Source organism: Talpa occidentalis, unplaced genomic scaffold (assembly GCF_014898055.3).
Source record: "Talpa occidentalis isolate TD23 unplaced genomic scaffold, MPIMG_talOcc4v2.1, whole genome shotgun sequence".
Lineage (NCBI taxonomy): Eukaryota > Metazoa > Chordata > Mammalia > Eulipotyphla > Talpidae > Talpa > Talpa occidentalis.
The window spans coordinates 26,785,424-26,797,893 of NW_026555331.1; the positions used below are offsets into that span (position 1 = coordinate 26,785,424).

The 12,470-nt window shown below is 40.2% G+C and overlaps 1 protein-coding gene across 4 annotated transcripts in view; it reads right to left on the reverse strand.

The window, feature by feature from the left end:
• Nucleotides 1-3,929: 3,929 nt before the first annotated feature.
• The window catches only part of ZFPM2 (zinc finger protein, FOG family member 2), a 450,746-nt gene continuing 442,205 nt past the window's right edge, over nucleotides 3,930-12,470 (reverse strand). For all 4 annotated transcript variants that reach the window (XM_054692032.1, XM_054692031.1, XM_054692033.1 and 1 more), the window contains 2 exons: nucleotides 9,571-9,795; nucleotides 3,930-7,439 (listed from right to left, as the gene is read on the reverse strand). In XM_054692032.1, coding sequence (XP_054548007.1) covers nucleotides 4,948-7,439; nucleotides 9,571-9,795 — 2,717 coding nt within the window. In that variant the 3' untranslated portion in view covers nucleotides 3,930-4,947. The remainder of the gene's footprint in view (nucleotides 7,440-9,570; nucleotides 9,796-12,470) is intronic.

Sequence of the window (12,470 nt, forward strand, 5' to 3'; positions counted from 1 at the left end):
ATAGGACTTCTCAGGTTCTTGAAAACAGTTTATTTTCTTTCAATCTTGTTTATTCTATTAATATACTGAGCAAACTCTTTTTCTAGATAGTGCCTAAGTAAACTTTTTCCCAGCCTGTGTCTGCTTTTTCGTGAGTCTCTGAATTAATAAGGTTTACTAAGTTCCAAATAGATATACCTTCTGGTGCAGAGTTGTCATTAAACTCTGCAGTTTGATTGGGTCCTGAGTGATTAGTTGAGACCTGTTAGCTTAGATTCTTTATTCTTTACAGCTGTCATTGATGTTTGTTAATTACATTCACATGTCATGCAAGTTCCAAGAGGTTCACTAATTTGGAGATAATAATTTCTGCTGTCTTGCTACATGTTTGTAGAAGCTCCCTGAACCACTACTCTCTTTCCTCTATCCCTTACCTCCTCTGTTATTGACCAAACTATTTCCTTACTTTCCTGTAGGAGACCCCCAAAGGTATCAGGTGAAAAGACCTAGAACCTGAAAGTGTTACCTTATTAAAAAAAAAAAAAAGAGGGTCTTTGCAGATGAGATGAAGTACCTTGACAATGAGGAGATCATCCTAATGGAACTTAAATGCCACCAACAGTGACCTTATGAGAGAGGAGCAGAGGGAGAGCACATGCAGGGAAGAGGATCATGTGACTGCAGAGGCAGAGATGAGACAGGAAGGCAGAGATGAGACAGAGCTGAGACAGGGCATGCTGACAGCCAGAGTGTGGAAGAGGCAAGGAACATGTTCTCTAGAGTTTCTGGAAGGAGGACAGCCCTGGAAACATTTTAATATCAAATTTCTGGGCTACAGATCTACCAAGGAATAATTTTCTGTTGTTTTAAGTCACCAAGTTTGTGGTAATTTGTCACATCAGTTATAAGAAACTAATATGTCCCTTTTCCCTATTTTCAGAGAATATTTGAGTCAGACTAATATCAGAGGGAGTAAAGGTAGCTGGAATTTTAGCTGCTTGCTAAAGTTTTCTTTCTAGTTTCGTGGAGAGAGACATGGGGTCTGGGAGGGGGAGGGGGGCACATTATGAGAACAAAGCTCAGATCTCTGGCTTTCACCAGTCAGCTTTGTGACTTTGGGCATTTAGAATTTCTGACCCTGTTTTTGTCTGAAATGAGAAGGGTATACCAAATCAAAAATGATGTTTACAGTTTCCAAAATAACTTAATTTTCAGTTTTAATTTCAATATTAAAGCATATACATTGAGTTACTTTAAAATCATAATAGGTTTAAACACTCAGCTGTTGCATATTCAAAAGTAATCTTTGCAGATCAACTGTGATTTGATTCTGCTGCCAGCCTAACTTATTTTAGTATAGACCACAACATACAGCTTCCCACCCCTTTAATACAGTGATTCTTACCGTATTCAAGAGAGGAAGATAGCATAAACCAAACCAAAACCCAGAAATTCAGGTCCCACTCAATGATATTCTGATTTAGTTCATTTTAATATTCTGTAGAGGATTTAAATGCCGTAGAACAACCTGAAGAATTGATACAAACCACTTTTTTTTTTTTTTACCACCCTTTCTCCACACTATTCAATTGGTATTATGTCCTAAATATTTTCTTGCTGAGCAAGGAACTTTTTTTAATCAGTGAAAGTTGAAGCTCTTTGATTTTCTTTTTGATTTAATTTTCAAATACCTGTTATTATATGACCTGGTACCCAGACTTGTCCTCTGCCATTCACTTGGTGTAGGAGCTCACTACACTTCCCACCCCCCATTTTAGACCATCAATATGACCTAGGTAATCTCCCTCTCTAGCACCTTGGTCTCACACTCTGCTGCCATTCCAACATAATAACTTCATGACTCTTTTTCAGAGGCAATGTACAACACAAGCCCCTAAACCTTGGCCTGGTAGTTTTTGCAATACCAAATCTCTATTTATATATACCTTTATTTTGCTTTCCAATCTGAGCCTCGTTCTTCTGAAGAAATTTTATTTTACTCAATCCTCCACCTGCATAAACTTTAAATTGTATGCTGTGTATGCTCTCCACTGCATACACAGAAATACTGCTTTCTACACCTCTGTTCTACAGGGTCTACTTCTGGTTTGAATGTCTCTATTTTAGCCTATACTCTGCTCCCAGGAATATTGGTTAGAACTTACTTTCAACTATACAAACAGTACTTGATATATTCCTTTGGATATAGGCACAAATATTCCATGGCTTCCAAAAGGACAGGTAGTCTTCCTGAACATCGTTCCCACCTTGGTAGGCCCTACCCTCTTCATATTTCTTTCCCAATTCTTTCATCCCACATTGGTTTTGTTCTTTCTACTCTAATGACTGTCACTCATCCTTCATACCTCGCCCTAGTTTGCCATTTAGTATTTCCCAGCAGTGTCACATATCAGAATCAACTGGTCAGATTTTGAAAGATATTGATTCCCAGAACCCACAGAAAGGAATTTTAAATTGATCTAGTGTGAGAACCAATGTGCCAAAAATATATACACATTTAAAATATGTTCCATTAGGGACGCTAGTAAGGGAACATTATTGTGAAGCAATAATCTGAACCAGATAAATAGCTACTTTAGGTTCTCAATCATATATTATACCTCTTTGCAGTTGTCCCCAAAACAGTCAATACAAACCTAGATGATCAATAAACATTTTGATCACTGATTTTGTTTGTTTCAAAGAAAGAAGAGAAAGAAGAGATTGGGGAAGGAAGTCCTCTTACGAATGTCCTGCCAGTTCCTATGTGAGATTTATGCAGCTCTTCACAAACTTGCCAGAGGATCCCCACGTATCTGGAACTTCAAGACAATCCTGCAAAACTCTATTAATCATGTCAGTTCTGTTCATCTCACTGTGTAGTCATTGACTGAAATGGAAAACATCAGTTAAGGTCAAGATTTTACATTTAAAAATAGTTCCTCCCAATAAGCTGCTAGAGAAATGTTCTTGACAACACCCTATTTTTTGTATTTTGCCCTATTATTCATATGTTGTATCACAGCCTAGCACTTTGTTAATTATACTGCCAAATCCAATGAGTATCAGTGTACCCCAACCTATCTGTAAACAGTGTGCCTTCGTCACAGGGAGGGCAACTGCCCTTTGCAGATCAGGCTGTCTCTGAAGCTGCAGTAGACTTGGTCTGCCATGATAGGCACTAGTGCCATCTTACCTACCAAATCACACCTCATCATCTCCGGCTAGGCCAGGAGATGGCCATGGCTGGGCCCATTATCTGCTCTCCAGCCTCCTCCACACCAATAGGCCAGCCTCTGGAGTGTACAAATGGGATGTGTGAAATCTCTTGTTTTTTATATATTACGAGTATGGGATTTATGCATCTTTCCTCACCAGAGTCTACTCACCAGTCTTCTTCACTGTCCCTCAAAACACAAACCTCTCTCTCTCGTAAGCTCTACTTAAAAGTTGAGTGTATTGGATCCACATTTGTGCCAGTTTTCGTGCACAAGGTTTTTAAGTCTGTTAGACACTCAGGAAATTGTTATTTTTCAGTGCTATGGGGAAAAGTGGGGTGGAGAACAGAGTGCTTATTTTTTGTAGTTACATTAAAAAACTTTTCTATAGACAGTCTCTGACTTATCATAGTTCAACTTTTGATTTTTCGACTCTAAGATGCTGTGAAAGCGATATGCATTAGAAAGCATGGCACTGCTTCTCTCAGGCAAACTGCAGTTCCCAGTCAGCTGTTTTGACTTACGATGGGTTTACACCGCTGCAGTGCCATTGTGGAAGATATGTAGTTCCATAGCCTGAGTCTCCAGTTCCTTTTAATACAATAAGTTATATTCATAAGGCTTTGTCATCATATTACTACAGCTATTCAGTGCTGTTCTGAACCTATTTTCATTACAAAGAATAGGTATATAAGGCTTGCCGTATATTTTAAAGGAAAAAAAATGCCAAAGTTCTCCAACAATCTGGAATTTTATTCCATCCATATACATGCATAGTAACAACATTTGTTGAGAAATTATTTCTATCAGAAGTAGAACATTATCTTTGTGATCACCAGGTGCAGTATTGCTACTCTTATATTTAAATAGATCTTATATATGAATTAAATTCATACTTGCAGCATTGAGTTTAGGGTTTCGATTTAGACTGTGCCTTTCAAAAGATAAAACTGATTAATACTACCTCATTACTTACAATACTGCTTCCAGTAATTTTGTTCATTCTTTATAAAGTATTGCATTTAACAGCAAAGGTTTAAAAATTGAGACAAAGCTGCATCAGCGAAAGAAAATACAAGTACTATACAAGAAAAAAATTGCCATCTTCATTTAACATACATGTTTAAGATTTAAGAAAATGGACAGAAACATACAGCTACATACAAATGCAAAGCCTAGTGACTAAGAGACTGTATCTGCTAAAATATAAAGTGCAAATGGAGCCTGATTATCCAAGAATTGAAACCTTAAGGCGAACTTACAGCACGTGTATTTAGAATATCTTTGCAAGTTATATTTTAGCATATACATATATCTGCAACAGCATATAAGAAGAAATCAAGATACACAAGTGCTTTTGAAGCTATTTCTAAAATGCTCTTCTGTATTGTTGTGACTATTTTCTTTAAAAGCTACTATACAGTGCAAACCATATGTGCTACACAATAACTATACAATAACATTACAAATGACTTTAATATAAAGTTTTTAAATAAAAAATAACATAACCACAGCTATGAATACTGCTGGTAAAATAAATTAATTTTTTTTTGAAAATGGCACCAATAATAACACTTTACTAATGGACTGTAATGAAATTACACCATAAGTCTTCAACTCAGCCATAATGAATTATCTCCTGATTGCCCAGATATAATTCAAATAGCTTTTGTTGTTGTTTTTTTCTGAACTGGTTGGAACAACATACTAAACACTGGTACCAAAGGTGACTCATGTTAATATAGTTATTTCACTTGACGTGTTCCGCAGCATGTGACGAACAGTAAAACTTCTTGTGAGTTATAAAGTTTGAAAGGTTGTTGAACTGAATATCACACAGCCGGCAGTATTTCCCACTGGTGGGGGCCTGGGAGGAGCCGTTCACCCCCTTTGCTATGCTAGACAACTGTTCCTCTGCAGAGGGAATTCCGGGCGACACGTTCTCATTTGCAGCTAAGGGGTTCTCAGAGATCCAAGAGGGGGATTTGTGGCCATCTTCATGCTGGGGATTCTGGGAAATGTTCTCTTGCTGCGGGTTGGCAGCCGGTCTCTCTTCTGGTTTCAGTCCACCATTAACTATTACCATGCCTCTATTTTTGGGTAACAACGGCAGAGCATCTTTCTTCAGCACTGCACACCCATTTGAGGAAGCCTGGCCTTTGGGAGACTCATTTTCTGTGTTTGTGCTTTGCTCGATGTCAGCGTTATGGATGACAAGAGAACCAGAAATATAATCACTTGGCTTTATTCCATAATATGGAGAAAGCTGGTCGGCCCCCTTTGCTTTCTTTATTGCTCCAGGGTAAAGGCATTGTGGAAGAAACAAATGTTTGTTTTCTTCTTTTGTAGCGATGAGCTGAGCGGCTTCACTGAAGACTTTCAGGCCTTGCAGGGTGGCTAAGTGGGATGAAAATAAGTTTCCATTGGGGGAAGGCTGCTTCAGATTCCCATTTTTCTCACATTTAATTATGCTTCTTTCATAGCTAACATCGGGGCTGTTGCGTTCGCTTTCTGGATTTGGAAACACTTTGCTTTCGAGTTGGCCCAGGTCGTTACGCTGATGTGCAGTGACCGGGCAGAAATTCTGCTTGTGGGCCAGGTAGTTTTCCACCTTGTTGAAGCTGATCTTGCACACTGTGCACTCGTGGTAGTCCAGCAGCCTCTTGGGGGACGTAGTCGTCCGCTCGGACTGGGGTAAACACTTTTTGCTGAGATCTATGGGCACATCCATCTCCAGGCAAGACACGCTGGAATGGCTGGTATCGCATTTGGAAACCGGAACACATTTGTTGATAGTCAGAGGAGTTTCCAAGTGCTTTGAGACAATTCCTGGAAAGATATCACATCTGGGGTGGTAGCACTCTCCTAGGCCTTCTGTGGGTTCTTGAGTGGAGGTGCAAGGATTGCTGAGGTTGGCTACGTCAAGAAATCGCTGCTGGACCAGGGGAGGCCTCTGCTCCTGCTCCGGCAGGCACATCTCATACATCTTCCTCCGCTTGCGTGTGCGCATGTTTCTCTGCATGGCAGGCACTTTGTTGGAAGCAGATCTTTTTAGCGGAGGGTCGTGGCGCGTGGCGCAATAATACTGTTTGTGGACCATGTAGGTTTCGTGCCGGCTGAAGGTAATATTGCAAGCTTCACAGGTGGTCTTATTTGGGTCACTCTCCCCATCCACTAAGGGGACACTGGGATTTTTCACATCGACAGGTTTTCCGTTAATTTTATCATCGTTGCTATTGGAGGTGGAGAGCTTCTTAGCTTGAGTGGAAAAGTCCTTGTCATGGCCCTTCCCATTTGGCCCAATTAAATCTAAAACAGTGGAAGAATTGATGCATGATGTTTGAAGCAGTGGATTCTCAGGATCGGCTGAATGAGTGGCTGGGTTGAGAAGGTTTAAGGAGGTCTGGCCCGTGTTGGGACTCACGGCCTCAGGCATCTTTTCTGAAACGCCAGGGAACTCTGGGGACTTGGCCATCTGCTGCCATCGGCTGCTGCAGTAGTGTTTTTTGTGCACTAGATAATTATCCAAGTTATTGAATGTTATATTACACTCAAAACAAGTGGCCCCCTTGGGCATCAAGGGGCTATAAATGACGGGAGGGTAGCTGCTGCTTCCGTGCCTCAGTCGCCGATGTACCAGTTCAGACATCTTGGCTAAGATCTCTGAAGCTTGAGGAACCATTGTGATATCTTGAGGAAAAGCAAACTGAGACAGGAAAGGTCCCACAGGAAAAGAAGGCCCGATATTAGGCTGCACTGGAGAGGAGGCGAGTCTTGGACTAGAGGGCTCAGACTTTATTTTCGTGTAAGAAAAGCTTTGTTTATTGGTCGTGGGCTGTATCTCGGGTCTCTGGTTAGTGAGAAAGAGCTGAGTCTTTTTCTCACACTTGTCCAGCTCCGTGTCGGAGCTCGCGTCTTTAGTCTGCATGGCCTTTTGGCCCTGGGGGAGTTCACTTCTGGGCATCAAGTCTGAGGCTGGCTGTAAGCTGTCTTCCGTTGCACTTGGAGAGTGTTCCATGTCACCTTCTCTGGGAAGTTTACTGCCAGAGACATGGAGCTCCTGGTGCTGCAATAACTCCCTCTGAGTCTGGAAGCCAAAGTGGCAGTGATTGCATCGGAAGGCAGCTTGAGTGAGATGGGAGAACAGGTGTTGGTGAAAGTTGATCACAGAATCAGCAGTGTAGCTACAGACGGTGCATTTTAGACTAGCACCAGGGGGGAGGAATTCTTCCATTTTCACTCCTGGAGGGACATACAAAATAAGAATACTGAGAACTGCACATACTGGCTTTCTAATGCTAAGGACCTTTACAAATGACCTAGTATCTTCAACACAGCAGGAATAAATTGAAATCATTCAGACTCTCATTTGTGATATTAACATTGTTTTTCTTGTGACATGATTTGCCATGTGTGATAATAGTAATAGCACTTTATAGTTCTCAAAGCACTTTCATGGGTATTATCACATCGCAGTGGGTGAGGCATCACTGTCTCCATTTCACAGATCAGGAAAGAAATTCAAAGGGACTATGGGAATGGATTATGGTAATAAAACTCTTCAGTGATGGAGCCATGCCCAAACCTCAGATTTTATAATTTCTAATCCATCCATCTACTCACTATAACCCTAGGCTCTGCATTAGGAAGAAGGGGCATTCATTTGAGTTCCTATTGATAATCTGTATGTAAATCATATAATGCTCAGTGCACTAGATTAGGTTTTGTTTTTTACAAATAATACAATAGGAGCCATTTTGTAAAGTAATTAATAAACTCATAATTTATCTTTGGTATATATCTAGGATTTTATTCATTGGTTTTGCCTTACCTGCCTTATCTCTACCCTGTGCTGATATTCAGCTGGCAGGTGCCAATATAGTGCTATAGTCCGTTAGCACCTACATCCCTGCTGATGGAGCTCTGCCTATTATAGTCAGTCATTAAATATTTTGAATATCATCATTAACTGTGATTAGTAAATATCCTTAAGTCAAATTTAGTTCCCATTTTTTGGCATATGGTTAAATCAGGCTTGGCTCATTCTCTCTGCACTTCAGACTAAAATGAGAATTGCCATTTGTATTTGTGAACTAAAAAATGGCAGAGAAAACCTAGTTCTGTCATCATATAAGGAGACTTTTTATCCCTGTCTCCTTAACCAATCCAATATTCATTTTCCCATTTAGTTGAAAATATCCCTTTGTCATTTGTTTCTGTTTTTGTTTTATACATAACTTTGCTCACCATTCAAGACAACCAGTCTGTCTGTGTTTCTCCAGCCTTATCACCTACATAAAAGCAGCTCATTTGAAGGGAAGGCAAAGAGAATGAGTAGAAAGGAAATTGCCTATTTTTACAGGTTCAAAGACAAAAACTTGTACTCTGCTAATGTGTTGGAGATGGGAGCCAGTTTTTAAAAACTCAGCACCTATTTCAGATTTTAATAATTCAACCCAAGTGAAAGCAGAGGAGGAAGTCACCCAGAAGTGTCCTATAAGCTTTGTGTTACAGGGGCTGAAGAGCTGTGCTTCCCAAACTCTGGTTTGTCCCATTCAAGAGTGTCCCTAGAAATATTCAAAGTTAATGTAATTCTGCATATTTAATTATCAATTTTAAAAATATATATGGAAATTAGAGTACGATATGATGGCACAAACAACTGGTCATACAATCCCAGAATAAAATGAAATAGTTGTCACCTTACTGTTAAGAGTGGACTTTTAAAAAAAAACCTTGTTTTCAGCCTAAGTTTTCTGAAGGAATTTTAAAACCTAACATTAAAATCATTTTTTGTCATAAGAATTAATTAAGCTCTTATGATGCACATTTGGGAAGTCAAGAGCATTTTATAGATCCATATTTAAAAGTTAATTCCTCTCAAGTGTGATTGTAATTGGATCTATCAAAATAACAGCTTTATTTCGATTCAGTAAATACTTGTTTTTATGTACCTACTGTTTATTCCCTGCCATGTGGGAAACAGTATGGTCAGTGTCCCAAGATCACTTAACACTTAAATCAGTGAATATTAATGACAATACCAGGGTAGTGAGACTTTCTAAAATAATGCTGTTTTACTTCAGTTGACAAAATAGAATGATTTGGTACTACAGTTGTTAGAAAAGAACTCAGCCCTAGGTCCTTTGAGTAGAACTGACTGATTTAAGTGACATAAGACACTAACCAACTGGTCCAGCAAGTTTGACTTTGATTTTACAATTTTACACACACACACACACACACACACATGCATATGCAACATATGTATGTATGTATGTATGTACACCTGTATGCATGTATATATACCTGCATATGCATAGAGGAAAAACAGTATCTTCTAGAGCAAAGAAGAGATAAGGGAAGCACTTACCACTGTGTGAATTCAAGTGCATTTCTAGAGCTCGGGCATTTGAAAAGCTCTTGGTACACTGTGGGAAAGGGCACAGACTAGAAATCTGAGGAGCACTGTCTTCATTTTCTTCTGACACTGGCGCAGCCTCCCTTTGCCTGCCACTGCAGTAGTACATCAAATGCGCTTGCAGATTTCGCTCACTTCGATACCAGATGCCACAGGACTTGCAAGGGAATATGTCCTCTGCAGGCAAAGACATAGGGACATGTTAGCTGCTGCCCATTTAGCACCAGCCATGGATAAAGGAGCATTTAGTTCAATTTTTCTCAGAGACTGCTCTCAGGGTCTGAATGGGTCTGAATTAGGCAACTGGACAGTGATGAGTGCTGACTCCGGTGCTGTTCCAATGTCAGGACTAAGCTTTTAAAAAAATGTTACATTCAATACAATTTACCTTCTTACAGATCCTTTAGAAAGTGGCATTGTAGGATATCCTAACATGAAGACCACAAAAGATTAAATTTAACTGATTTACACTGTGTTTGTGACTTAGAAAAACAAACATTTATGAATAGCAATGTGAATTGGTTTATCTGATTGATTAAAAGGCAAAGACCTAATGGTTAAACGAGAGTTCTGATGTCCATTCCTAACATCCCTTATTCATTTAATAAAACAATTACAGAATGCATGCTGGGTGTAAAACAAAATGAAAAGAACAAGCGCTGGTTGTTAAAGAGCTTACAGTCTCCTGGAGTTGAGAGCAAGTGGTCAGATAATTACATTAGAATGTGATGACTACTCAGACAGAGGTTATTTGGAGAGAGGTTTGGACATGTATAAAAGACACAAGGCTGGTATAAGAAGTCGCCTGGTGAAGGGGTGGGGGTGAAAAAAGGTTTAGTTGCGATTTGAAAGATGAACTTAAGCTAGTCAGGTGAAGATGGTTGGGCCTTCCTGGCCACAGGAATAACCCAAGGTCAGTCACCGGGGCCTGAGAGAGGCCTCCATTAAAGGCTGGGAGGCTGCTGTGTACAGCTCAGGCAGGGGGTTTGATGGGGACTGGGAGAGGTAGGTTTTTAAAGGCAGAGACAGACTATCAAAGACACTGTAGGTTCTCTTAAGAAGTTTAGATTTTTATCTCTATAACTATGAACAATCACTCATTCATTCTAAACAAAAGATTGTCGGGGCCTCCCCGGTGGTGCAGCGGTTGAGCACTGGGTTGCGAAGCTGCCCGCGGCCTCTGCGGCGCCGGTTCGATCCCCGGCTGCTCCCCGGCCACTGGAGGAGGGTCCGACATGGCGCGCAGACCTCTCCTGCGGCCCGCTGCTCCCCTCAGCAGTGTACTTCGGTCCCTCTGCCTGCTCTGCTCCCCGCTCTGGCTCTGGTGAATTCTCTCACCCTCCCGCGCTTCTGACTGTACCCAGTGCATGTATAAAACAAAAACAAACAAACAAATAAATAAATAAAAACATGCCTCTAAAAAAAAAAAAGATTGTTGGAATCAGATACTGTAGAATCATAGCAATGGAATCATGTTTTAAAGGTTGTGAATTTGCAAAAGATGACTTATGGCCAGTATGAAGCAACTGAAGTAGCTAAGTGAAAGAGTTTGAAGTATAGCTAATACTCATATACTATTTATTTATAGTATACTATGTATTTTCTTATATATGCTCATGGCAACTTCTCTGCATGTGTATTTTCCCCTTCCTTCACTTAGAGGTGAAGGATTGAAATTGAATAACTTGCCCATGATCACATAATTGGATGAACTAGAACTGGAAGCCAGTGTGAACACCCTTCCACAATGCCTGATGGCAAGGGAACAGAGAGGGAGAAGGTGGTACTGAGACAGTAGAGCTGACTGGACATGATGACTGCTATTTTGCAATTAAGATGCTAGACAGAAGGTAACATTTCTCCTCGATGCCTAGGCTGCTTGTTAGCACTTCTGTGTGAGTAATGTCTCATTCATCACTCCAGGGAGCAGATGACAGAGGTGATGAATGTGGGCTAGGCAGGCATAGGGGGACCAAATTTGACACTGTAGTGTATAAACCTGGCACTTCTGTGGTGAAAGGGGGCAGCAACCAGAGTTATTCCAATACTACTGTAAATTGGGGCTGATTCAGGCCCACTGGGGTATATAGTCACAGTAGCTATGTGGAATTTGATATTTCTGTGTGAAATGCTGAGGAACATAGTAAAAACAGAGCTGGATTTGTGATTTGCAAATTGGTGATGTGTAGTTGCTTATGGACACCATGATGGTGAGGATGGCAGATTAGGGAGATCATGAAGAGGAGATCAGGAGAAAACTAAAGACCAAATTTGAGCGAATGAGTAGTAAGGTCAACAAGTACCATATAGAATTTAAAAATAAAATTAAAATTTAAGACTATATACTAGTACTCATTAGTTAGCCCATCCCACTCAAGTTATTTAGTAAAGTGTCCATTTAAGCAGGATGAGTTTTACTGATTAGGTAATTTCAGAATGAGAATGAAGGTTATATGCACTTATGCTATTCTTTGGAATAGTGATCTTGCTACAAAAACAAAGAGTTTAAAACCAAATATAATTAGAAATAATAGATTGGGGATTCACAATAATATGGTGTCTCTGGGTAACAAAATCCTTTTGCCTTGAATTCAAGTCAGGACCATATTATTTTAAGTTTCTTAGGCTATGAATCAAAGATCCAGTAAGAAAGTAACTACACTGACATTAAGAAATCCAATAATACTAGCTCCTGTTAGGTGCACTGGATCTACTGGTTGGATGCAGAATAATTCCAGATAAACTGAAAATTTCTTTAAAGGATACTATAACAGGGTGGTCCCCAGGAAAGGGGGAGGTTCCCTGCCCCACCCAAGGGAGGGTGGAGCTGAGCAGGAAAAGGAGAAGCTGCA